Source organism: Lutra lutra, chromosome 6 (genome assembly GCF_902655055.1).
Source record: "Lutra lutra chromosome 6, mLutLut1.2, whole genome shotgun sequence".
Taxonomy (NCBI): domain Eukaryota; kingdom Metazoa; phylum Chordata; class Mammalia; order Carnivora; family Mustelidae; genus Lutra; species Lutra lutra.
In genome coordinates, this window is record NC_062283.1 from 19,971,846 (window position 1) to 19,998,654 (window position 26,809).

The following is a 26,809-nucleotide window of genomic DNA, read 5'->3' on the forward strand; positions in this document are numbered from 1 at the left end:
GTTGAAATCTCCACCGTAATTGGGAACTTGCCCTGTTGTCCCTTCAGTCCTTTGTTGTAGGTATTTTGAACCTCTTATGAGGTGCACATATATTTAGGATTGTTATGTCCTCTTGATGAACTGACTTCTGTGACGTTGTGAAATGTTCCTCTTTATCTCTGGTAACATTCATTGTTCTGAAGTCTACTTTGATCGTTTGGTGTTAGCATGACACATTTTCCCTATCTTTGTATTTTTAACCTATTGGTATCCTCATATTTAAAATGGGTTTCCTAGAGACAACATACACCTAGGTCTTGCCTTTTTTTTTTTTTTTTTTTTTTTGACAGAGAGAAATCACAAGTAAGCAGAGAGGCAGGCAGAGCGAGAGGAGGAAGCAGGCTCCCCGCTGAGCAGAAAGCCCAATGTGGGGCTCGAACCCAGGACCTGGGATCATGACCTGAGCCGAAGGCAGCGGCTTAACCCACTGAGCCACCCAGGCGCCCCTAGGTCTTGCCTTTTTATCCAACTTGACAACCTCCACCTGTTGAGCGCTTAGAACATTTACATTTAATGCTTAATAAGGTCAATATGGGTGGGTTTAAATCCACCTTCTTGCTATTTTTTATCTTATCTGTTCTTTCCTTCTCTTTTTCTTCCTACCTTCTTCTTTTGGATGGTTTTTAATGATTCTGTTTCCTCTCTACTATGGCTCATTAGCTATTCCTGTTTTGTTTATTTAGTGGCTTCTCTAGCATTTATTTTATATATTCACTTACCATAATCATATTCGAATATTATACATACATAGTGTGAAACCCTTACAACTTCTGATTCCTCCTTCCACACTTGTACTACTGTCGTCTACAGGGAGCTGTGGCTGACTCAACCGCGTGTAACCATGCCCACGATCAGTAGCCCCACAATACAGCAACCTGCACACAGAGCCCACTGCATAGGGTAAAGTGAGAAACGGAATAATACGTCCGTGTTAACAATGATCTCACTGTTTGGGGACAGGATGACTGCATAGTCACCAATTAATCAGCCACCAACCAGCCTTAGCTCTGGAGCCAGGTACTCTAAGGCCTCCAGCTGTGCCAGATATCATCCCTTTCTTTTTGCTGGATCATGGTGGTGCCTAGGAGACAGTTAGGAATTTAATGGCAAAGAAGGGGAGATGGGAGGTGGGGCTTGAGACAGCAATTATTTACCCAGCAGCTTAAGAGGTATTTCAGTATTTTTATGCTGGTCAGCCATTCAGGTGCGTGCAGCTGTGTACATGCCCTGGAGATACGGAATGTGAAGCACTTCTCTATAAACGCTTCTCTACGGAGCCCTCAAGGATGTATGGCTTGTGTGCTAACATTACAGCAGGACAGAATTCTCTGAGGTCATGAGACAGGTATCTAGGTTGGTCCAACGTAGAAGGCAGAGCAGAAAGAAAATATTCACAAGTGTGTTATAAATAATAATGGCAGGTATTCAGTACTTGCTATCGATCAAACACTGTGTGAGGCAAGTCACATTCATTATCTCTAAACCTCACCCCGACCCTTGCGAGCATATTGTTATTCTAATCTGCAGATGAGGAACAGGAGGCATGGAAAGATTAACTCCCACTCCCCATTCCCCCCCCCCCCTCCCAGTCACAGTGAAAGGCAGACCTGTACTGTATCCATCTCACTCATCCCAGCGCCCCCTTTGATCAAGGCTATTCCTTCCATTATGTGAAGAATTTGTTACTTACAAGTGTTTCATTTGTATGAAATAGTGTCAGCAATAGCAAATAAAGCCCAGGCTCATGCTTCATCTCTCTGGATTCCTGATAGCTCCCCTTAATTAGCCTTCTCATTCTAGAAGAGGAATCATGCCTTGGAGCTGGAGGGAAAACATGGGTTACCAAAGTTCCATGATTATGGGAAATTAGCCTCATAAACAGCACTCAAGCAACCCAACCCCAAATCCCTTAATTGGTGCCACAAGGTATGATCCTCAGAAGGCATGGCCTCTCTGGGGCCTGCAGTCTTCCTTAATTTAACATTGTCCAGATGCTGTGTATAGCAACATTTTATTTTATTTTTAATTCGTCTGACAGAGCATAAGCGAGGGGAGAGGCAGAGGGAGAGGGAGAAGCAGACTCCCCAGTGAGCTGGGAGCCTGACACAGGGCTGGATCCCAGGACCTGGAGATCATGACCTCAGTGGAAGGCAGACGCTTAACCATCTGAGCCCCCTAGGCGCCTAGTGACTTTTTAAACTGAAGTGCTTCCTGCCTTTTATTACTACGCCAAAGGACTAAAAGTAAGTTTGAAGTTTATATTCTATTTTATGATGGCATCCTTCCTCTTAGGTGACCACACTGGGTTTTTGGATAGGAAACTGACTCAACTTGCTCAGTAAAGATGAATCCAACTTGCAGCCCCTTGAATCTGACAAATCTTTCATTTTTTCTTTCCTGAAAAGGAGCAATAGAAATTACTGGTGTCAATCCAAATATCCAAAAGCTGTGAGGACTTTCCACGAGACCAAACTCCCAAATCTATGACCAGAGTAGGAAGTACAACCGCAAATGTAGTAAGTAAGATTTAGTTTCATAATTAACACATCTGCTGGCTCAGTTATAACAACTCAAAAGCAGGCTACATAAAAAGAAATCAACCTCATAAACATACTCAAAAACTACAAATAGATTTTGTTTTTTTACACTCAATGCAACAAAGCTTCACACCAGAACTCTTGGACCTACACAAATTCACTAAACATAAAAAGAAAAGTGTCCTCAAAGATAGGAGTAAAGACTTTACACACACTTTCATGGTATTAATACTTCTGTGCAACATAATATATAGGTGTTTAAAAATTTTTTTTCAAAGTCAACTTAAAACATTTTATGTAAAATTTGCCATTTGACAACTAACTTTCACTAAAAGGCTCAAGATTACCCCATCAGCCTTACTCCACAGTGACAAAGACTTGGAGATCACTAATCTAATTAATAAATGAGAGTGACAGGTTCAGTTTCCCATTGAATGTAATCAGTGCCCTGGGCTCTGCACAGTAGCCACTTTGACAACATGTAAATTAAAGCAACCAAGACCAGTCTAAATATTTGAGAAGTTGCCTTAACTTCTTTTTGCTCGCAAATGCCTCTCCCTTAAACTTCAGCATAAGTGCTGTTCTCCTGTGGCAGATTAAAAAACCGTACCCACATCCTCTTTAAGAGTAGGAGAGATAGGAGGCAGTGGGCAGGAGGACAGAGCGGGTTTCAATTTTTCCTCAGCTCCTTCCAAATTCCTTACGTTGGCTAAGATTCTTCCAAAAACCTCACATTTAACTGTCAAGCACTCTTAATTTTGAAGGTACTGTGAGAATTTGAGGTGCCTGCGTGGCTCAGTTGGTTAAGCCGCTGTCTTCAGTTCAAGTCATGATCCCAGGGTCCTGGGATCGAGTCCCGAATCCAGCTCCTTGCTCGGCAGGGAGCCTGCTTCTCTCTTGGCCTCTGCCTGCCATTCTGACTGCTTATGCACTCGCTCGCTCGCTCTCTCTCTCTCTCTCTCTCTGACAAATAAATAAATAAATAAATAAATAAAATCTTTCACAAGGTACTGTGAGATTTTGATTTTTAGGTCTTCATGGGAAACGTAAAATTGATCACTGCAAAGAACTTTGATATATAATTAATAGGTATCAAGACATAAGGCAAGTTTATTTATGAATCAGTTTGAATTTAACAAAATGATAGGTGGGAAACGTTCGTTTTTTCAGATTTTATAAAGGAGTTCAGAAAACTTGGTGGATAATGCAGAGATTGTTATGAAATGGAAGACACTACCATGATACAAGTCCATTCAAACGTGTCCCCAGTTAATAAGAGTTTGTATAGGGCGCCCGGCTGGCTCAGTCGTGAACGTGCAGTTCTTGATCTTGGCGTTGAGTACGAGCCCCACCGCAGGTGTAGAGATCACTTACAAAAGAACAAAACAAAAACACCTTTATAAATAAATAAATAAATAAATAAAAATAATGTCTGTATACTGGTTAAGAGCAGGGGCTCTAATTCCAATCTTTGTTCGCACTGCTCGTATGACGTTGGGAAGATAATTAAGCATTTTTATGCCTGAATAAACATTTATCACCTACATCATTCAAGGAATCCTACTAGGCACTCTGGGGACTCAGATAAACATATCATACTTTCAAAAAATTTTAAAACCTAGCTGGAGACACAAGCAATTGTAAGTAATTATAATACAGGAGAGACGAACTGAAAGAGCTCGAACCCTGGGGCAAGAGTGCCAAGACTCCCTTTCAGAATGAGAGCAAGTTATTTAGTTCCTTGATCCTCAATTTCTTCATGTCTAAAATGGTGAAAATACTAGTCTTTACACCTCAGAGTGTTTCCTGACAACTAAATATGTTTATTACAAAGAGCTCATCAAAACCACAAAGAGATACCACTTCACACCCATAATGGCTATTACCAAAAACACATAAAAAACACCAGAATATACCAAGTATTGCCAAAGAGGTAGAGAAACTGTATCCCTGCTGCACTGCTGGTGGAAACGTAAAATGTGTAAGCCCTGTGGAAAACACTACGAAGGTTTCTCAAAAAATGAAACCCAGAGTTACCTTATGACCGAACGATTCCAATTCTAGACATACATCCATAAGAAGTGAAGACAGGGACTCAAACAGATCTCTGTACAGCCATGTTCACAGTAGTGTTATTCACAACAGCTAAAAGTTGGAAATAATCCAAATGCCCACCGACAGATGAATGGACGAACAGATATGGAATATATACACAATGGAGTATTATTCAGCCTTAAAAGAAATGAATTTCTGATACATGCTACAAGATGGATGAACCTTGAAAACACTAAGTAAAATAAGCCACACACACACACACACACACACACACACACACAATTCTGATTCCACTTCTATGAGGTCCCTAGAATAGTCAAATTCATAGAGACAGAAAGTGGAGTGGTGATTACCAAGGGCTGAGGGAAGGGGTAAATGGAGAGCTGCTGTTTAATGGGTAGAGACAGATTCAGTTTGGGATGATGAAAACATTCTGGAGACGTATAGTGGTGATGGTTGTACAACAATGTGATTACTAATGCCACTGAACTATGTACTTAAAAACAGCTAATGGTAAATGTTGCTATGTATACTTTCTATATGTATATTTTTAAAAAGTTCGGTCTGCTACATAGTAAGTGCTCAATGAATGTTAACTATCCTTAGTGCTTTTAAGAGTTCAGCAGAGAAAATTGTTTATGGCCAGTAGATCATAAATGTAGGCATGAAGGTGCCACCTAAGGTAGGATTTAATATGGATAAGATGGATAGCAGTTATAGTACTGATAAAGATCAGTATTTTGTGAATCAAAAATTAGATGTTAAATGACGGGGGCTTGCAAATCCTTCTGCCAAAATTTAAAAATGATAAATTGCTAGGCATGGGGGTTATATTGATAAAGATATAAAACCTTCTCTCAAAGAGCTCATAATCCAGTGAATGAGTCTAAAACACAAACAGATAAGCATGGAAAATTAATATGTGCAAGGGTCAAACAAAGCCTCTTTCCATCTATGTCTATTTTATTGGATAGTTTGCAGTAGCTGGTATTTTTTTTTTTTTTTTTTTTAGTAGCTGGTATTATACTTAAAAATCTGTAAAGAACTCTGGTTACATTTTACTTCTCATCCTTGTGCAGAAGCCATGCTCATCTTCTCTGTACCCTCCCAATTCTGGTACATATACTGGCAAAGCAAGCATTCTGGTTAGATGATCTCCTTTTCCCACCTATTCTATTTTTCGTTAAGTCCACCAACATACTTCTTTCCACTTATTTCTCCCTTCTACTGAAAATCCAAGTATGCCTTTCAATCTCACTCTTTTAGTTTCTTCCTCTCAGCAAAATCGCTGAATTCACATTGAAAAACAAAACAATAAATTAAGTTACAACATATAAAACTGCTGATGAATTCAAATAGTTTTTGACCTACAAAAGCAGCGATTCCACATGGTTCCCCATTATGTAACACCAAAGTCCTTAAGATTTTTAAATCTGAATTTTTATATATTTAGAAATTAAGTACAATAGCAGTAGTAAGATTTCGTATTGGCAGGTAAACTGTTGATTTCCAACTTATAAATCTGAGAGCTGTTTTTTATACCTAAAGCCCAACAGCCAATCTGATCTAAAGCCAGTCAACCTTTCTGCCACTGTCGGTTACTTATTTTAAGTTTCATTTCTATTTGAAACCCACCTTGGAATCTTCACCCTGAGTTTTTAAGATTCCAAATATTGTTAACTAGACAGGAGGTGATTAACATTTAATGGCCAAGTTTCACCTGAGTGACCTATCATACAACAAATATACTACAAACAAAAAGGAGGAGACAACTGACACACAAAACATGGGTCAATCTCAAAAATACGTGGGGTGGAAGAAAGTACGTATTATAGTATTCCATTTATATGAATTCTGAAAAAGATACATCTAATTAACAGCAACAAAAACCAGATCTTGGTTGCCTAGAGAAATTGGTAAAAGGGGTATATGAGAATTTTGGGGGGTGATGAAATGTTCTCTATCTTGATCGTGGTGACAACTTCATCGGCTGGGGTCTAAGTTGGTCAAAATCAAATGAAACGTACACTTAAAATGGGTGCATTTTATTTTATATAAACAGTTACTCAATAAAGATGATTTACATAAAAGAAAATGACAGTATATTTTTAATTTTAATTAAAATCTACCTTTAATTAACAAGTGAAAGATGAATGCCTTTAAAAACTTAACATATTGTGGATAAAGCTGAAGTTTTCTTTGACCACCCTCTCAATCCTGGTTTTCATTCCATCTCTCCCATCTATACCTCCTCCCACAAATAATTACTGTTATGAGATTGGTATTGGTCCTTCTGAAGCTTTAAAAATATATTTACATACATACATGGTCACAGAAAATGTACAGTATTATATTGTACGTAAATATAACTTGTATTTATTTTTCTGCAATTTGCTATTTTTACTTAGCATTATGTTTCTGACATCTATCCATGTTATTATAAAGTTTATTTCTTTTAAATCCAATGTAGTAATCTATCATATGACTATACCATATTTTATTTAACCGGGCCATTCCCCTTCTGACAGATATTTAGGTGGTTTTTTCCCTACTATATTTCACCAGTGCAGTGGTTAAATCATAGTTACTGAGGTGGCCACAGGGATTACAGATTGTGGTTCCAAGGGGATGTTAACCTTAGCTATAAGGTTTCATTTTTAAAAATGAGAATGTGTTCATGTATTATTTATACAGTTTAAGTACTGACTTTAAAGAACTTTCTGATACATAAATTATCACAAAGAATGAAACAGAATCTGTAATAGGAAGCAATCATCTATTAAAATATAAGCAAAACAAAATTAAAGGACATAATAGTATACTCATGGTTTGAAACATAAGTAGTTACTGAAAATTAATGATCTGAGTACTAAACAAGTCATATAAACATTCTCCTACTCAAAGAAATTGTAATTAAAATGCTATCATACTGGTTATCATGACATAAGCATAATTAATACATGCACCAATACCTCATTATATTTTTTGCTTTCTCCTTTTATGACTATGATGTCTTTCCCCATCCCTGAAATGACAGGAGTAGAAAAAAAGGTATTACAAATGATGGACATCTTAATATCAGAATTTTAAAATAGTAATACACCAGTAATGTACTTCAGAACAAGTTAAAAGATACAGTCAGAACTAAATAATACTTTTTTTAACTAAGTAAGCTCTACCCTCATTGTGGGGTTTGAAATCATAAGCCCGGAATCAAGAGTCACATGCTCTGCCAACTAAGCCAAACGGATACACTAAACAGTAATTTCTTTTAAGAGTAAATATGGAAAATGAATCATTAAAACTAAAGGACAAAATTGACATGGGGATAAGCAAAATGAGAATTTTTTTTAAACTGCATTTTAGAGTTCTGCTTTAAAACTGACTTTGAATATATATATATATACATACATACGTATGAAAACCAGAGAATTTATTCCAAATAAAATATTGAAGTCATAAAGTCATAGACGGAATTCAAAAATTGTCTGATATCCTTATGCTGGTTGCTATCAAGTCCATGCAATTCATTAAGACCAACCCTGTACTTTTGAGAAGTATTTCCTACTAATACTATTTAAACTTTAAATATATCCTCTCTAAAAGCAAATTATTTCATGTTTACATTTGAAGTTAATGTATTTAAGTCAATAAAAACTGTTCAGAGATGCCAAAAATTACTTCAATGGAAGAAGCATTAACAAACCAGAAAGCAGTAAAAGAGCGTAATAACTCTGATAATTAAGTTAATTTGTATATAATTATTACAAAATATCATTCATTATATGAATCAAAGGGATTACTAAGGAAATATTTCATTTTTATAAGAGGACTAAATCACAGCCAGCTTTAAACCTACGAACTGAAGGACAGTAACATGAACAAAATTATTAAATCAATAAGCATTACTAATTCCTGATCACCAGCGGCCCTGGAGAGGGACAAGGTATCATTTGAGAAGCTATTATTAGACAAATACTGTGCATATACTACTAAATCAGACATGGACTTGCCTTCAAGGAGCTCAGTCTACTAGGGAGAGTAATAACTTAAGTTCAATAAAAAATACGTGGTAGGCGGAATGCTGACAAAATCGGAAAGATCAGCTCTGCCTCAATGAGTGATAAGAGGTTTCATGGAAATGACTAAGCTGGGTCTTAAAAGACCAAGCAGTCTTTAAAAATAAAAATTAGGCAGCAGAGCCTGACACAGAGAGGCATAAATGTGGCAGAGTACAGATGAGAAACTATTTAAGCAACTCAGGCTAGCTAAAGCATAATTCAATATTTCATGGGGTAGTGGCAAAAACAAGGATGGGTAGCCAAAAGCCCTGATGCTGGTGGTCCTGGGAGCCATTCTAAACAATGTGGATTTTGCCCCTGAAGAGTTGCAAGAGTGAAAATTCACTCAGGCAGTAAAGCAGGGATGACTCCACATGGGACAAGGTTACAAATGGTTAGAACAATTACGAAAACTATTATTTCCCAGGTGGACAGCAGTAAGGAGGTGCACGTAAAGGTATCTTCAGGTAGAATTGACGGCAATGAGGAACTAACCAGATGGCAGGAATGAAAAAGGAGCAACTAAAATAACTCCATGATTTCTGGCTTAGGTGAACAGACGATGTCTGTCCCATTAACCAGAACAGGGAACGCTGGGGAAAGAGGGTCAGTACGAGAAAGAGTTCTGACTAACACTGAGATCCATGCAGATGCCCTGTAAGCAGCTGGACTACTGGAATAGATTGCAAGTGATATAAATTTATTATTTTACCATTAGTTCATAACTTTCCAGCTGTCAAAATTCTATCGGCGATATTAACAAGGACAAAATTGACTTCATATTAAAGTTTGGATCTTCTCTCTGACCCTAAAGACCCTTTAACTCAGGAATTAGCAGGAGAAAGAAATGACAAGAAAAAGGAGGAAGAAGCAGAAAAAAAAGATCTAGGCAAACACCTATTTATAGAGTTAACTTCCTACCTACCTTCCTACCTAGACATTACTTCCCTATGTCCCTGCTAGGAAACAAGGAGTAAAAGAGGGAAACCCATATCGAATCAGGCATATAGAGAACTATGCCACCAGAGCTATGGTTACTTGAACTAAAATCAAATGATAAGAATTCTCACGAATAACTTACTCTCCTTATTGTAATTTACTCTTACAACTCATTTTTTCAACGTTGTCTACAACAAAAGGATCTATTTACCTTTCAAGAGTAAACGATTCAACATCAGATGATGCGGTGTTAAGACTTACCTGTCCTTCCTTCTTCTAGAGTCCCAGTTTTTATCCTTATCTTTATTTCTTTTCCGTTTATGTGGGCTCCTACTCCGATCCTTTCTATGTCGTGAATACTCAGCATCCAGATAACTTCCACCAGACTGCCGGGAATCTACTGAAGCTGATCGTCTTTCTTCATTCCTGAAACAGAGAACAGTTAGTTTTAACCACTAGTCTCCACCAAACACAACAGACACACTAGCTTAAAGTTGAATATTCTGTATCAGAACAATAGATTGAGTCAATATAAATAGGTATAACCTTATATTCTATATGAGAGGGCAAAGAAATATAGCCCTTGTGTTTTATGTCTTTTCTATCTCACTAATATATTTGTCTCTACAAAACTGTCAGAGCTATGTCAACAGAAAAACTCTGGTATAATAACCTTGAGCAATGACAACATGGAACAATTTCAGCATTTTAATGAATTATGATGTGCTATTATTAATGGTCTTGGAAAGGCTAAATTTTAGTTAAATAATTATAATGTAACAGATTAAAAAGAGAGTATTTTCACCAGTAAACCCCATGACATACTTTTCAGCATCATCCTCTGCTCTTTGCTCTTCTTGCCAATGACTACTGAGTTCTTCCATGTGCACATTTATGACATCCCGTATCACCTCAGGGAAGAGAAGCACCCAATTTCAGATAAGAAAGATTTTTCAAAAAATTATACAAAGCTAAAAAAAATCACTGTTAACAATCAGAATGGACTATGGGACATAAACAGTTTAGAGAACATGAAAAAGTCAATGGTCAAATTGGAATATGAATGGTAGATGAAAGTACTGTAATTATTGATAAACTCGCTAGTTGACCACCATATTATGATTATGTTAGGAAAACTATCCCTGTTCTTAAGAAGTATATACTAAGGGCGCCTGGATGGCTCAGTGGGTTAAAGCCTCTGCCTTCAGCTCAGGTCATGATCCCAGGGCCCTGGGATCAAGCCCCACATCAGGCTCTCTGCTCAGTAGGAAGCCTGCTTTCCACAACCCTCCTCGCCTGCCTCTCTGCCTACCAGTGATCTCTGTCAAATAAATAAACAAAACCTTTAAAAAAAAAAAAAGAGAAGTACATACTAAATATTTAGTGACAAAAAGATCACGGGGTAACTTCCTCTCAAATAGTTTAGAAAAAAAATAATGTACAGTTAGAGATCAAAAGAGAAAAACGTACAGACAGAGTACAAATGACAAGCAAATGTGACAAAATGTTAACAATGGGTGATCTGGGTAAAGGATATTCAGGTGTTCTTTATACTATTTTTAGTTTTGCAACTTATTTGTGTATTTGATATTATTTACAATTAAAATTTTTTTAAATTTTATAATTAAGTCAAGATGACAGACAAAATACAAAACATCTCCGTCACTTCACAGATACTTTCCTAACAGACTATATAAGCCCCTAACTTCTCAGAACGACTTGGAAGTTTTTTCTTTCCTATTTATCCATGCAAACAACAAGCATAGGGCTGGTCACCTGGGAGCACAGACGAAACTAAAATAGCTTACACTTCCCTCATGCCTACTGAGGAAGTGTTTTAAGAAGGTACGGGGGAGGGGCGCCTCAGTGACTCAGTGGGTTAAAGCCTCTGCCTTCGGCTCAGATCATGATCCTAGGGTCCTGGGATGGAGCCCCGCGTCGGGCTCTCTGCTTGGCAGGGAGCCTGCTTCCCTTCCTCTCTCTCTGCCTGCCTCTCTGCCTACTTGTGATCTCTGTCTGTCAAATGAATAAATAAAATCTTAAAAAAAAAAAAAAAAAAGAAGTACAGAGGATAACTGAATTTAAATTTAAAAAGGGGCGGGGGGACACTGGGTAGCTCAGTCAGTTAAGCATCTGCCTTCAGTCAGGTCATGATCCCAGGGTCCTGGGATTGAGTCCTGCATCAGGGTCCCTGCTCAGTGGGGAGTTGCCTTCTCCTTCTACCCATTCCTCACCCCCACCCCCAGTCGTGATCTCTCGCAGACATACAGACAGACAGAAGGTACAGGGGACAATGGGCAATCTCAAAGATACACACTATATAGTCACTATATAATGACTGAGTTTCTCCCCACTTTGAAGAAACTTTCAATGGCTCCCAAAGTAAAATGGAACAATGTCCAAAATCCTTAATAGAGCCTCTGAAGCCTTTCATGATTTTACTACATCACGTAATTGAAACCAGCCTTATCTCTTACTGCATAGTTGAGAAACCCTAAGCTCTAGGCACCTTGGATTACTGATGGGTCTCTGGAAAACTCCTTCTCTTTTATATGTTTTTAGGAACACTAGCCCTTTGACCTGGAATATCCTTACCCGCAAGTTCCCCTCCTCTACCATACTCTCTTGTGAAAATCTAAGACATGTAACATGAGTCACACACACACACCTAAATTCCCACTCCCAGCTCTAGCACTTCCAGAGTAGCCCAACATGACTCCAGACTAGTAGTAGCTCTACATGAGCTCCACTAGGCCCGAATGTTACTGGATAGTTTCCAGGTTCACCACACAGGAAAGAGCCCATGAACAGACATGTTTTACCATTCCTGCTTCTCCCTCTCCTTCGACTGCTATCTCCTCTATGAAGCTGGCATACCAGCTTATTTTCAGAAAACATATAAAGATGGTATACCAATCTTATATTTTAAAAGAAGAATTGCTAATTTCTCCCACATACTTTGATCTCACTTTATTTTATCACTCAATGCAATCTGTATTTTGAAAGAAGTTTCACTTGTTAAACTATACCAAGCTTCTGCTGGGTGGGGGCTGTGTGCCATTTATCTTTGCCTACCCAATAGCAGTGTTATGCATAGTGAGTACAGGCAGCAATAATTTTTTTTTCTAAAATCTAACAAAGTTTAGGTTCTAATCCAAAGCAAACAAAAATTTTAGATGATATGAATGAAACTAGAAGAAGGTAAAATGTTGACAAAGCCATGACCAGAAATATGATAAATCACTGAAAGATTTGTAAACACTGAAGTTTTTACAGATGAAAGGTATTTCGCATCTGCTTCCAAAATTATCAGTGTGGAGGAAGGAGAGAATGGGGGGTAGTGAGTGAGAATATAAATAAAATGACAAAGTCTTATGTTGATAATTGTTGAGGCTGAGTGACAGGGACAAAAGGTTTCATAAGACTATTCCAGTCACTTTAGTATATGTTTGAGTATTTCCATAACAAAAAGTTAATATACAATTGTGAAGAACACTAGTAACAACATTTACACTTGATTACAAGGTAATGAGACTGGAGAAGAAACACTGATGAACCACCAAGTACTTGAGGGACTTTAAGAATACTGAGGCTGTATGACATGGTCCCAGACCGCCACTGGAAGAGATAAGCCTAGAACATGTATTTTAATTGTAAAATGAACAGCAGAAGATTTAAATACCAAGCTATGTGGTACAGAGAGCATAACAGCAATCAACCAGGGAAGGAGCACCTCATGGTGACCGTGAACCTTAAACTTATTGAGATTTAAAAGAGCAACAACAAAGAGCATTTCAGGTGAGCAAACAACTTGTTATCCTGACACAAAGATAGGAGTAAATGTGTGTAATCAGATATAGTTTAACAGACACTCTTGACTAGAGCAAAAAAAAATATTCAGTAAAATGAGGCCAGATTATGGACAATCTTAGAAATCATAGAGAGAAGTAAGAAATAATGCGGTAAGAATTTAGAGATTCAATGAGGAAATTATTTGTAGAGTCTGGGTAAGGTAAGTCATGAACCAAAAAATTCACCAGCTCTATCCACTGAAGGAACTCTGAAAATAAGTCTAGATATATATCAAGAGATTAAAGTATAAATAGTTTATGCCAGACATTTTTTAAGCCTAAATACTTAACAGAGTACACAAAAGCATGCTAAAATTTCTGTAAGGAAAACAGAAAGGCTATTTGTTGCCCAATTTCTGTGTCCACATGCATTCTCAATCAATTCGTATAACAACCCTACAAAGTCTACATAAAATGTTTAAAACAAAAATTATTGACACTTAAAATGTTCAAATAAGCTATTCAAGCCAAACAGGCAATGATAAACAGCAGGATCAAAACTCTAACACAGGTCTAAAGCCAAAATCTATGCTTTTATCGTGACATGCTACTTTCTCAAAAGTTGGTATTTTTCTTAAGATTGTACAGCCTCTTCATTTAAGATTTTTGTACCCTGAAAAGCCTTTGTCTGGCACAGGGGATCTGAAAGGAGTGGAGCAAATACAAATCAGGTGTGGCCGCCTTGAAGATACCTTCTTTCAGATAACCTCTAAGGAACTGTGGAAACCCACAGAGTAGACTTACATTAACTATCTAAGGTAAATGTCTCTTCTCAACAAAGCTCTAAAAGAGTATATAAAACTTACCTCCGTATATGATTTCTTGGTTATGTGAACATTCTTAGCTCTATAGGACTGGCGTCTTCTTTTATAATCTCTCACTTCTGCCAGGATTTCAAGGTAAGATTTTGGACTTTTTCGACTATTATCTAATAAAAGAATAAAATAAATTACATCCTTGGAAGCTTTTAAATTCTTATGAATTAGCAGGAAGAAAGACCACAATAATCCCATACTTCAACATGTTTCCATGCATCTAAAAACATCCCCAAAATTTCCATATTCTAGAAATAGGCTGTTTTATATCATTCCTTTTCTCTAGCCGTTAGTTGAAGCTAAGACTGTTAAAGTACAAAGATTAAAGGACAAGAACAGTTGTAACAATTTTATAGAAGGAAGGTTCGCTTAATGTAAAAGTCAGAGAGCAAAATTTCACACAGAGTAAACATCTTAATATATATGTCAATATCAGATAATGCAAAACCATCCTATTTCTATTCAAAGTGGTCTGACAACTAAATCTTAGTAACACACAAAGAATGAAATGACAATTAAGAAATATAAAACATGGTATTCATCTCAAACCTTGATTGACTTTGGCAGCCAAGTCTACAAAGAGATCACTGTCATTTTCAATAATCTGTGAATCAGAGCGCTTTTTCTTCGTCTCCTCCACTACAAAATCATAGAGGGCAAGACGATCAGCTTGGGTCAGATCACAAACACACCGTTTGTGATTCAGAGGAACTTCAACAGGTAACGAAGAATAAATCCCTAAAGTAAAAATAAAACCACAAGAATAAACAATACATGAAGCATGAATACGTTATGGACTTAAAATCTACTCCTTATCTTTAAACATGCGCTGTAATAATGCAACATTAACACAACTGTTTTCACAGTAATCCCTTAATATACAAAATATCCATCTATGTGATAAATGGTAAATAGTGACTTTAATCCTCAATGCTATATCCACACAAAAGATGTATGTGGATTCTTTGCTATTCTCTTTAACAATGTTAGGACAGATCCCATGAAGGCAGGCAGTAATAACCATGAGATAATTTGCTCATAAAACTTCCTGGGTAACAATTTTAGAAGGCTACCAATACTATAAAAGTAGATACTAATGTTCTTTCTGTTTATATGCTTTTCCCCATAAAAGGCGGGAGAAAAAATGTAGTACACATTGTAGTCCTTCTAAAAATAAATTATGGAAGTATGAAAAATATGTAAAAAATGTCTTTGTATATGAGGCATCATGTTAGGTATTCCATATTCAAAATATATCCCAACTGTACAATGATTCAGAGTTAGGGATCAAAATATAATTACTTAAGTAGCAGAAATCCCAAACTTCCCCAGACCAGAGAATGACAGATTAAACTAAAACCAAACTTTTAATTTTCTGAAGAAGCATATTGGCATAACCAAATTTATTTTAAAAAGTTAACAGGAGTGCCCCCCCAATAGTCACAGAACTTTCTAAAATCTGTTCATTAATGAAAGAAAGTAAATACAATACCTTGATATGATGTATTAAACATTGAAGAAAATTTTTGTTTTGAGATTCAAATTTTCTCAAAGAAATAAAAAAATTATAACTGTAAATAAAGCAATTGTTTTAAAACAATTCTTTCTAGCCTTCATTATTCACTGATGAAAACAATGAACAGGAGCTACTAATGTTTCCTAAGTTACCCTAAAGTAATAACTCTGGTTCATAGAACAAGGTAAGATCAGTAGCTCTTCCCAGTACTTTTATTTGATAAAGTCTAACCTCATTGACTTCCTAAGTAAAGAGGCAAAAGAAAAATTAAAATAAGAGCAAACTATGAACTAAGAACTATAACACACAAAAAAGAGGTGACTTTACATATGTCTATAAATTAAGAGGAGTGCTACATTGAATATGAGTTTGTGAATAGCCAGGGATAACAATACATGGTCATTTGTATTAGTCAAAGGGTTCTGAATTAGTGGAGAAGGGTTTCCTTTCAAGTTGATCAATTTCACTCTAATTCTGGTAGACACTTGGAAAAGCCTTTTTATGCAGGTAAGTTTTAAAACATTTAACTTTGTACTATAAAACTGACTTAGCTTTGATAAGCCTAATTCCTTTGAATATAGGCTATCAAAAGCTGGGAGAAAAATACAAAGATTAGAAAATACTGATATATTATAAACAAGCTCCACATAAACCTTTGCCTGTTACTTTTAGACAAAGAAATATAATTTCCTTCTTAAAATATTCTGGAGTCATCTTTATTCATCTGAAATTTCTGTATGGTGAAGACTGATACTTAAATTCCTTGAAATTCAACTAAAATTCCAAAGATTATAATATTGTGACAGTGGTTAAGATAAAGTTTAGAAATTTGAGTGATACTTTTAAAAGGATATCATTTGCAAAAAGGATACTGCATATCTTTAAATAAGGAGTATATTCAGGTTCCTAATTCCTCTTTATACTCACCCCAATTACTGAAAAAGAAAAAGTACAGGAAAAGTTAAACAACAGACTGCATTCAAATCATTGAGAACATATAGATATTTCTGACAAAAAAAAAAAAAAGGAAAACACAAATAAGCTCACATTTCCATAAAAAGTAAATTTTCAAATATAAGCTTCTATATGATTTAGAAGTATATCTGAATGTGCTGTAACCATATTAAATTCTATGATCCTCTATTTTTTTTGTAGTAGCTTTTTTTAAATTGTGGTAAATACACATTACATACAATATACCATTTAAGCATTTTTAAGTGTACAGCTTAGTGGCATTAAACACATTACACTGTTTTGCAACCATCACCTCTATCCATCTCCAGAACTTATCATCACCCAAACTGAAACTCTAATCTAGCTTTTTAGTAACTCTAATTCTTGTTTTAGTTACCTTTGCCACGACAGAGCATCTTAAACATATGACATATAATACTAAATATTCATAAAAAGTACTGATTCAAAGCTACAAATTCAGAATTTTACAGAGAATTCATACAGAGTCAATTTCCAAATATCACAGAAAAAGAAATAAGGCCCACAGAAGTAAAATGACTTGCCCAAGTCTCACAAGTGGTAGGAACAGATTAGGCCTAATCAGTTACTTGGGTCTCTTGCGGGTTCTTTTAGTATAATGCACTGATCTTCAAATCATGGCCATGATTCAAATATATGTCATGAAACTGAAGTACAGCAAATAATGATGAAGGAAAAAGATAAACCACTAAATATAAAATGACTGTTTATGATTAAAACTAGCATCCTGGTTATAAAATTAACAAAGGTAATTATATCTGAAAATAAGTAAGTAGATCTAATGGTTGTTTCAAGCTTTCACAAAGGTAAATGAACTTAAGAATTCTATACACTGGTGGAGACCTAGTATGAGTGATAAAATGGAAACATAAATATAACTCATCAAAAAACATATAATTTAGTATGTGACAAACAAAATATTAATTAAATGGGAAAATGTAAAATTGCTCATTATTAGTCATTCTTCCTTCAAAGTAAATAAATTAGCAAGATATTAGGAGATTCTTGTTCTTGGCTATTAGATTTTAAAATCTCTTAACACACAAGTGGGCCACAAAAATAAGGCCTATTGAGAAGCAGTAGAACTCTATACAATATGAAAAAAAGTTTTAAAAAGAGAATCATATCATATAATAAAATTCTTAAGTTAAATCTTAATTTAAGAGAGTGCCAAAACAAAAATTCCTCTTAACTTTCTACTGAAGGAACTACTTATTCAAAGTAATTCTTCGCTTTTGTAAAGAACTAAACTCAAGGTCCAAATCTACCTTATTACTTAGTCATATAAATAAAAAAATTTGAGAACATTCTCTAAATTACACACATACATAAAATTCTCAACCATTTCATTATCTTAAAAATCACTTTCTGTACATTAATGTGCTTAGAAATTAAATTGCTTACACATAAGCAGCCAATTATTAGAGCCCGGGCTAGTTTAGCATTCATTATTTCCATTACCCTAAACAATACTACAAGATAGTTTCACACCAGAGACAAGGACACAAAACGTCAAAAAAGCTGTCATTTGTACCAGGCCAAGAAACTAGTTTCTTTAAAGCAGGCTTACACAAACCAGAATAAACAAAGAACAGTGCTAATAATAGCAAGCAGTGAGTAGGTACAGATTTAAAGTTTGTGGTATTCTTCTACTTAATTATAACAGACATAATAAATAATGAATATATTTGAGCAGTGATTCCTAGTCCATAAATTTCACTTAAATGCAATTTCTATCAGAAAACAGAATAACTCAGTTCAGAGTATGTACCAAATCCAAAACTTGGTTCTCAATCCAGCGCGGCCATTAGCAAGCCTTGCTATCATCTAGCAAACGAGTGTTAATCTATTTCTTCACCTAATAGGAGGGGAAAGTAGTTGTCCAGCCTATGTAAGTGTGTTATGAAAGAGAAATGAATACATGAAAGAACTATAAAGAATCTCTTTTAAAAAAACTAATAAAGTATTGATAGTCTTCAGAATAAACACACAAGAACCTTATTATTCCTCTCAGACAGGGTGTGTTTCCTCAACAAAGACACTGGATTAGATGATCTCCCAGTTCTCTTTCAACTCCAAAATACATCTAGTAAATCTATCTAACTAGTTAGGTCAAAAAAGGCCTCGAACTATTAACCCCTCCAAAAAACAATAGCAAAAATCTTCTACATTTTTCTGGATCATTAACTAAACAGGAGTAGGGGGCAGAACAATAATAGGAAACCAAAAAAGGACTGACTGATCACAGCTCAGTAATCTTTTCAAATAAGAGCCAAATGTCTCCCTCAAAGAAAGGAAAACAACAACAACAACAACCCAGAATTTAGCACAAAGTACATAAAAATGGGACCTTTAAAACAGGAAATACAGGAAAGATTATTCTGTCTGTGGTATGGAACCACTATAATGTACACTAAAGGTAAGAGAGCTCCTCCTCAAGCCACAGTAGAACTTGGGAAAAGATGAAGTCCAGATACTGGTTTAGAACAATGGGTAAAGACTGAATTTCAACAAGGGAGAAACAAATCCTAACTCTGGACTAATTTAATGAATAGATTTCAGCTGGAAAGAATAATGAGAGGGGGAAAAAAAGGTAAGATGTCCAGAGAAAGCTACCTTCAGAAGGTTCAAGGACAACTCAGAAATCCTTGTTAAGAACAGCAAAGTCATGCTTTGGCTACATGTTATCCCCAGGTTCAGAAATCTATTAACACTATTCACTCATCTATTAAATATATTAACTCTATTAGTTAATAAATCTATTAACGCTATTAACATTCCAATGGATTGTTTTTTCTTTTCATTTCCTAAAAGCTCATACTTAAAAAAAATTCTAACCTGTTCTCTGCTGAAGTTAAGTCCCAGGCAGAAACTCTTAACCCAGCTCCAAAGCTGTGTATGAAGGGATCCACAAACTTTCTGACACTCTATGTAAAACTTTGTGTTTGGGCTTTATTTGAAGGGCCAGCTGTGAAGATAGCTCTCTTTTAGCGTAAGCCTGTCCTTTTACACTGCATTTCAACATTCTTATATTTAACAAGGGACTAATTCTCAAGAGAGAGAGCAAATCTCAGGGTAAGACACTCTCAATGCAATTTAGTTACCTAGTAATCATAATAAAAATTATCTACAAGGTAATCTCACCTATCAGGTGATTCCAAAGCATGAATCCCTAGCTAAGACACTTGCTAAAGCTGCTCAAATACAATAATAATAATAATACAGGTGTATTTGAGCAGAAAATATCTACCCAATGAAGCTGACACTAATATTAAATATAAAATGTAACTTTCCCCATGCAACTGTTTCCACAAGATTTTTCTTAAAAATCAGTAACATTTGCTTATGGGACAAAAATAGTTCAAATCATTAATTAGCTCAAACTATGATGCCACTTACTTTGATTATAACCATCACCATCTTTTCCAACTGCAGTTCTAGCTTGTTTAATTATCTGGAATTGTGAGTCCTTATCTGTCAAAAAAGCACCCATAAACACAGTATGAATCATCAGTGTCCACAATCACATTATTAACTTGTTTCCAATCCAAGCTCTTTGCGCACACTGACAAATCTCCAGAATCTGGAAAGTGAAAAAACCTACACTTGCTGCCTAGCTAATCTGAAGGCAGAATTTTTTCAGATCAAGCTAGAACCCAATAAGTAACTAGATTGCAGGCAGTCTAGAAAACATTACCATCAGGCATTCTGCAGTAGCTGCTACAAAATTTTAGCAACCAGTAACAGCTACCATTGTTTGAACCCTGCTAAGTGCCAGGAACTATTCTAAGCATTTTACGTATACTACAACATTTAATCAGTGCAAAGGTGCATTATCATCATCCCGTTTCATGGAGAAATTCAGGCAACAGAAAGGTGTAATTACTTGCTGAAAGTCGCAAATCTACTAGAGATAAAACCAGTTGAATCAGGGCATTCGATTCTGGAGTCTGGAATTTTAACCTCCGCACCTGCTGTGAACACTTGGAACACATTTCCAGCCTCAGTTTGCAAACTGTATTGTGTGGCCAGATTTTTGTTATATCCAAGAAGGAAGGTATGTGTCTTACTGCACAAAGCTTTGAAGGGTTTTCACTGCCTATTATTATAAACCTGGTCTCTAAATTCCAGATTAAGCAAACTAGTTTCACTATACATTAATTAATCTTACATTCTCTTAAAGCATGAAATGTCCATCTTAATCACAAGCATACTTATAAAGAGTCCATTCTTCTGATAATTCAAAAATGAAATATCAATGCCTATACTATCTTTAATATAATCTATTAAATTAATACTTACTCAAAGTAATTGAAGGTATCTTCACATTCTCATAGAAAAAATCAGAATTATACATTTGATCCTAAACAGTAAAAACAAAGAAGTTAGTATTTGTAACCAATAACTGCCTATTTTAAGATTTGACATGAACAAACAAGAGATTACTATCATTTCAGTATTTCTTACAAAAATTAGCAGTTAGGCAAATAGCATTCTACCCCACAAGTGACTAGTATTTATGTCAGAGCACTTCACACTATACCCACCAAATCTTCTGAATTTATTCATGCATGAATTACATGACATATACATAATAAATATATGGTACCTCTTCTTCTTTGGTATAGCCCAGTTTCCTCAATCTACAAGACACCATGTGCTTTGCTAAAGATGATTTAGGCATGTGATGATTGGAATCATAGGGACATATCACAACTTCATCCTATAAAAAAGAAAGAGAAGCAAAGAAACATTTTTTTTTTAAGACTTATTTATTGGAGAGAAAGAGAGAGATAGAGAAAGACAGCATGTGTGTGGGGCAGAGGGAGAGAACCTCAAGTGAACTCCCTGCTGAGCACTGAACCCAGGTGGGGCTGGATCCCATGACCCATGAGATCCTGACCTGAAGCGAAACCAAGACTTGGACACTTAACCAACTGAGCCACCCAGGCATCCCACAGGAATACTATATTCAAATGATTAAATCATTAAATGTTTACTACTTGATCAAGTAGTACTATCCATTTATCTCCTCTTCTGGAGGCCTCTTTCCCAACCCAGGTGTGATGTATGTGCATATTTAAAAAACAAAAAACAAAAAATTTCCCTCAATCTCTCTCTCCTTTATAGCCTCCTCTCCACCTCTCCAAAGCCCAACTTTAAAAGATTTGTTTACAAACTACCAGTTAGTAGGTCACTAACAATCTTCTTGCTAAAGATGTGTCAAAGCACAGGTCAGACTCTTTAAAATATTTTAACTCTTTGAAGGTCACAATCCAATTGGCCATTTCTGTCATCCAGATACAGTCTTCATGTTCTACCTCTCTAGTTCTTCTACTTGGTCTTCTCTAAAGATGTCTTCCTTGTTCTCTCTGTACCCCTTTAAATGTTGGTGTTTCACGTAAGTCAAACCAGTGACCTTTTGCCATTTGATATACACTTACTGGAAAATCTCATGGCTTTAATTTTCACTATAGAGTAATGGCTCCCGAAATCTAGATTTTTAGACCTTGTTTTCTTTTAAGTATCTTATACTAAAAACACTAACAATTCAATATAACAAAAATAAATTCATTACATTCCTGGTCTCCTGACCCCAAACCCATTCCTCTTAAGTCTCCCAGTTTCCTCATGCAGAAAACCATCTCCTCTTCCTCGTCATTGATATCTAATCAATACCCAGCCCTTTTCACCCCTAACTAACTCTGAAATCCCTCCACAAAATCCATCCTCACTGTTACTTCCCCACTTCAGGACATCAACATCGTTCTGGATTACCACAGCCATTGCCTAACTGCTCTGCTTCCAGACCTGCTGTCCTTCTCATTCTCCGCACTGTGGCTACTCTGAATCCCAGGTCTACCACTTACTGTATGAACTTGGTCAAGGTATTTTACCTTTCTTTGCCTCAGTTTCCTCAGTTATAAAATGGGAAAAACTTTTCTTTTCTCACAGAGCTATTGTGAAGATTAAATAAACTATACATGGGTTTATACATTCAGAGCAATCAAACAGGGCCTGGTACATAGCAAGTGTTCCAATGTAAGCAATTACTAATTTATTAAAAGGCAAATATGATATCGTCTGGCTTAAGATACTTTCATGCTTCCCCACGGCCCTCATTTAAACAACAACAACAAAAACCCAGATTCTTTAATATGGCTGACACAGGACCTTTAAGATCTGGATCCTTCCCACCATCATTCTTCTCTACAGTCTATGCTTAGCTATCCTTAACCACCTTGGGTTTCCTGATCTGGTCACACCCTTTTCTCTGGACTTCCTACCATTGATGCTTTCTCTGTGCTTCCCTAGCTAATTCAGCACACTTTAATCAGCTTAGAATTCACTTTATCCAGGAAACCTCTACTGTCCTACCACAGCAATAATAAACAGCTATTCCACCCTTCATAGACTTTATCACATTGTAATGTAGGCTGATTTCTCTAGATTTCCCCTCACTATGACCACACAGTAAGCTCTACGATGGAACCTGTGACTGCTCTTCGCTAAACTTCAGTATTAAAACCCTCTAGCAGAGGGGTGCCTGGGTGGCTGAGTGGGTTAAGGCCTCTGCCTTCGGCTTGGGTCGTGGTCTCAGGGTCCTGGGATTGGGCCCCACATCCAGCTTTCTGCTCAGCAGGGAGCCTGCTTCCCCTTCTCTCTGCCTGCTTCTCTGCCTACTTGTGATCTCTGTCTGTCAAAATAAATAAATAAACTTAAAAAAAAAAAAAACCTCCAGCAGAAAAGTGAAGCTTCGTTAACTATGCAGACTATTCCAGGAAGGATGGATGTCACCTACCATGATTTTTAAACTAAGTCACTCTCTTGAATTTCAGACGTTAGTTCTGTAGCATTTAGATGTACACTCAGAGTTATTTGTCATAATTTTGGAATTTTACAAAGACATTTTAGAGAGGCAGCATAGCAATGAAACACAGAGATTCTCAGGAGCCAGAATGCCTGGGTTCAAAATCCCAACTGCTAGGTGGCTCCGTGGCGCAATGGATAGCGCATTGGACTTCAAAATCCCAACTGCTATTTACTAGCAGTGTGTCCTTGGACAAATTACCACTTCTCTGGGTTTGTTTTCTCATCTGTAAAATGTGGCTAACAGTACTCACAGGGTAATTATAACTATTAAACGAAGAAACTAAGGTATAGTATAGTATAGTATATAGTGGCATAAGCAAAGTGCTATCTATTTAAGTGTTAATCCAAGAAATTTCAGGTTACTACGATGCTGAGTAAACAGTGTTAAGAGCATGGAAGGCCCCACTCAACGGAATTCACAGCTTCAAACATCACTCTCAACAAATTTTAAAAATTTCCACGACGCCTTTAATACAATAAATGTGAATTGTCTGTGTATGAGTCAAACACACCTTAGGTGTCTTTACGGAATCAGTCATGTAATTTAAACCTGGGAGAAATTATTACAGCGTGACGAACCCAGAAAGAGCATTAGAGATCGTGAATTATCCCAAACTGAAGCGCTTCTTCTCCTCCCACCCCAAAACACAAACAATCAAGATTGTTCACTTTTATACACCTACCTACACTTTTTAAGGCAATTCTAATGTTCAAAAGAGTTGTTAGTCACCATCTCTTAGTGATACCCTCTAATAATCCTACCATCCATGCTGTCCCATCAGAAGTGCAGAATTTTAAGGCAGAAAAGGGGGAAGTGAACTCCCAAGCTCTCCTGACACCAAATCTGGTGCAACTGCGGCATCCATGTGACACATGACAAAGCAAACCGGCAACACCTCCGCTGGCGGCACTCTGAGGCCGATTCCCGTATTTTCTAGATAAACCCTAGACCTGCCACCCCGCCTCACCCACCGCATTTCCACCCTCTCCTTGAACCGAAGTTCCGCAGGAGCGCTGCACCGGCGACCCGAGGAGAGTGCTCCGAAGGCGCCCACGCGCCCCACCTGAGGCCCGCAGGCATCAAGGGCGCTCCAGGCCCGGTCCCGAGCGCCACCACGGCTCTGCGGACCGGAGGGGGCTCCCACGCGGATTCCTCCCCCCCCCCACCACGCCCACAGGACACCGCAGGCTGAGGGCCCCCAAAGGACCCGGGGCTCAAGCCCCCCTCACCTCTGCCGCCTCTTCCCCGGGATCCAGCCGATCCAGGCTCCAGCCCAGGGACCCCGTCACCTCCTCCAGCCTCCGGCAGCAGCTCTCCACGAACTCGCTAAGCTCCTGCTGTAGCCGCCGTCGCTCCTCCACTGGGGGCGGCTCGCCCTCCATGGCCGCGCCCGACCCGCCAGGAGGAAGCAGTCGAACTGCCGGCGCCGCGCGCGGGCCTCTGGGAACTGTGGGCGGGACCAGGCTGCCACGTGATTGGAACCGCCTATAGGGAGAGGCCCGGGAAGGGCGGAGCTGTCATTTTGAGCGGTGCTCCCGGGGGTCTTCCGTGTCTTCCAGGAGTTGCGGCTGGTGCAACTGCTCCCCGGTGCGTTTGATCCCGGGCTTCCCTGAACTGCATTCCCTCCCGCCCCCAGAACTTTTAAGAAATGGTTTACATCGCCCTTGCCTCAGCTGCCGCTAAGATGCTCGGTCCTTCCGATGAAGCTAGGTCACTTGCTTCAATTGAGATTAGGTCTTCATTTCAAACAGCGACAAGCACCGGCCTGCAGCAGCTCCCGCCGGCCGCTTTCCGCGCACCGTGGCCTCCACCTCGGAGCTCGCCTGCATCTCTTTGGCCCTCATGCTGCACGAGGAAGAGGTGGCGGTCACGGAGGGTAAGATCAATGCTCTCATTAAATGCTGAAACTTTCCGGCCAGGCTTCTTTGGAAAGGCCCTGGCCGGTGGTCGCATTGGGAGCCTCATCTCAAAGTAGGGGCTGGTGGACCTGCCCCAGCGGCTCACGCTGCACCAGCCAAAGTCCTGCCCTGTCCACCAGTGTCTGCTGCTGCTGAGAAAAAAAACGGGAAGCAAAGAAGGAAGAACCCGAGGAGTCTCATGATGACATGCGCTTTGGTCTTTTTGACTAAATGTCTTTAAACATGTTCAATAAAAAGCTGAGCTTTACAAAAATAAAATGGTTTGTATCTACAGAAAAGTTTAAAAGTATTTGTATGGCCATCCTCCAGCTCATTAATTGTTAACATTTGCCCACGTTTGCGTTCTCTCTCTCTCTCTCTCCACAAACACACAGCCCCACATACTATTTTTCCAGAATTTGAAAGTCAGTTGCAGTTGCTTCAACCCCCAAATATGTCTGCATGCATCTCATAAGAATGACCTTGTCCTACATAACTGCCATACATGGTCAAATCTGAGAGAACTAATAGTTTCATATCATCCAACGTTCAGTTTATATTCAAATTTCCCCAGTTGTCCCCCCAGTTCCTTTCATATCCATTTCATTATGAGTTTTTTCAACCCATGAGCTGTAATGGGCGATTGTCTCTTTTAACCTAGAACATCTCCCCACCCTCTTTTTCAAATTAAGTCACTGAATTTTGTCAGGAGCTGCAGCCAGTTGCCTTGTAGAATGTTTCTCTTTCTGGACTTACAACATTTTCCCCCTTATGACTAGGTTTTGTTCAAGCATTTTTGCATGGAGATGTGTGTGACCTTATTATACCTCATACAGAACACATATCATAAATGTTCCTATTAGTAATGCTAAATTTGATCATTAGGTAAAGGTAGATGGTTACATCACTCCATCATAGGCCATTTCCCTCTGAGGGATGATACTTTGAGGCCATATGAATGTCCTGTCCCCAACAAACTCACACAATCCTTCAGTGAACCTGCCATTATGTTAGGGGTCATACTTGATGATTCTCTGATACTGTCATGGCTTCTTTATTTGTTAACCGGCATCCCTACCATACATTCACTTTCTTGTTCACTATGGAATCAAAAGATTTTATTTTATTTTTTTAAAGATTTTGTGTATTTATTTGACAGAGAGAGGGAGAGAGCACAAGCAGGAGGAGCAACGGGCAGAGGGAGAGGAAGAAGCAGGCTCCACACCCAGTA

General features: G+C 37.8%; 1 protein-coding gene, 1 non-coding gene and 1 pseudogene across 5 annotated transcripts; 1 reads left to right on the forward strand and 2 right to left on the reverse strand.

Moving 5' to 3' along the window:
* Positions 1-3,590: 3,590 nt before the first annotated feature.
* On the reverse strand, positions 3,591-25,114 carry SNRNP48 (small nuclear ribonucleoprotein U11/U12 subunit 48). 4 transcript variants are annotated; one of them, XM_047733804.1, is made up of 10 exons: positions 24,910-25,114; positions 21,416-21,529; positions 21,109-21,169; positions 20,206-20,280; positions 14,847-15,035; positions 14,289-14,410; positions 10,457-10,542; positions 9,893-10,057; positions 7,604-7,656; positions 3,591-3,945 (listed from the first exon to the last, which is right to left on the reverse strand). In XM_047733804.1, the coding sequence occupies exons 1-9, from the start codon at positions 25,060-25,062 to the stop codon at positions 7,608-7,610; spliced, it is 1,014 nt and encodes a 337-aa protein (XP_047589760.1). In that variant the 5' UTR covers positions 25,063-25,114; the 3' UTR covers positions 3,591-3,945; positions 7,604-7,607. The 4 variants fall into 4 exon arrangements, with proteins under 4 accessions (XP_047589760.1, XP_047589761.1, XP_047589763.1 ...); XM_047733805.1 differs by lacking the exon at positions 3,591-3,945 and adding an exon at positions 4,744-5,756; XM_047733807.1 differs by lacking the exon at positions 3,591-3,945 and adding an exon at positions 5,774-5,919.
* On the reverse strand, positions 5,661-5,772 carry LOC125103416 (U6 spliceosomal RNA). Its single transcript, XR_007128408.1, has one exon. It is a non-coding gene; the product is annotated as a U6 spliceosomal RNA (small nuclear RNA).
* On the forward strand, positions 25,061-26,018 carry LOC125101540 (60S acidic ribosomal protein P1-like; annotated as a pseudogene).
* Positions 26,019-26,809: the final 791 nt, after the last annotated feature.

Coding starts and splice junctions, on each gene's coding strand:
- SNRNP48 (XM_047733804.1), bottom strand. CDS start 25,062: ATGGAGGGCGAGCCGCCCCCAGTGGAGGAGCGACGGCGGCTACAGCAG. Junction 20,281..21,108: donor GATACCTTCAATTACTTTGA/GTAAGTATTAAT, acceptor CTTTTTTGACAG/ATAAGGACTCACAATTCCAG. Junction 10,058..10,456: donor GCAGAGGATGATGCTGAAAA/GTATGTCATGGG, acceptor TCTCTGTTTCAG/GAATGAAGAAAGACGATCAG.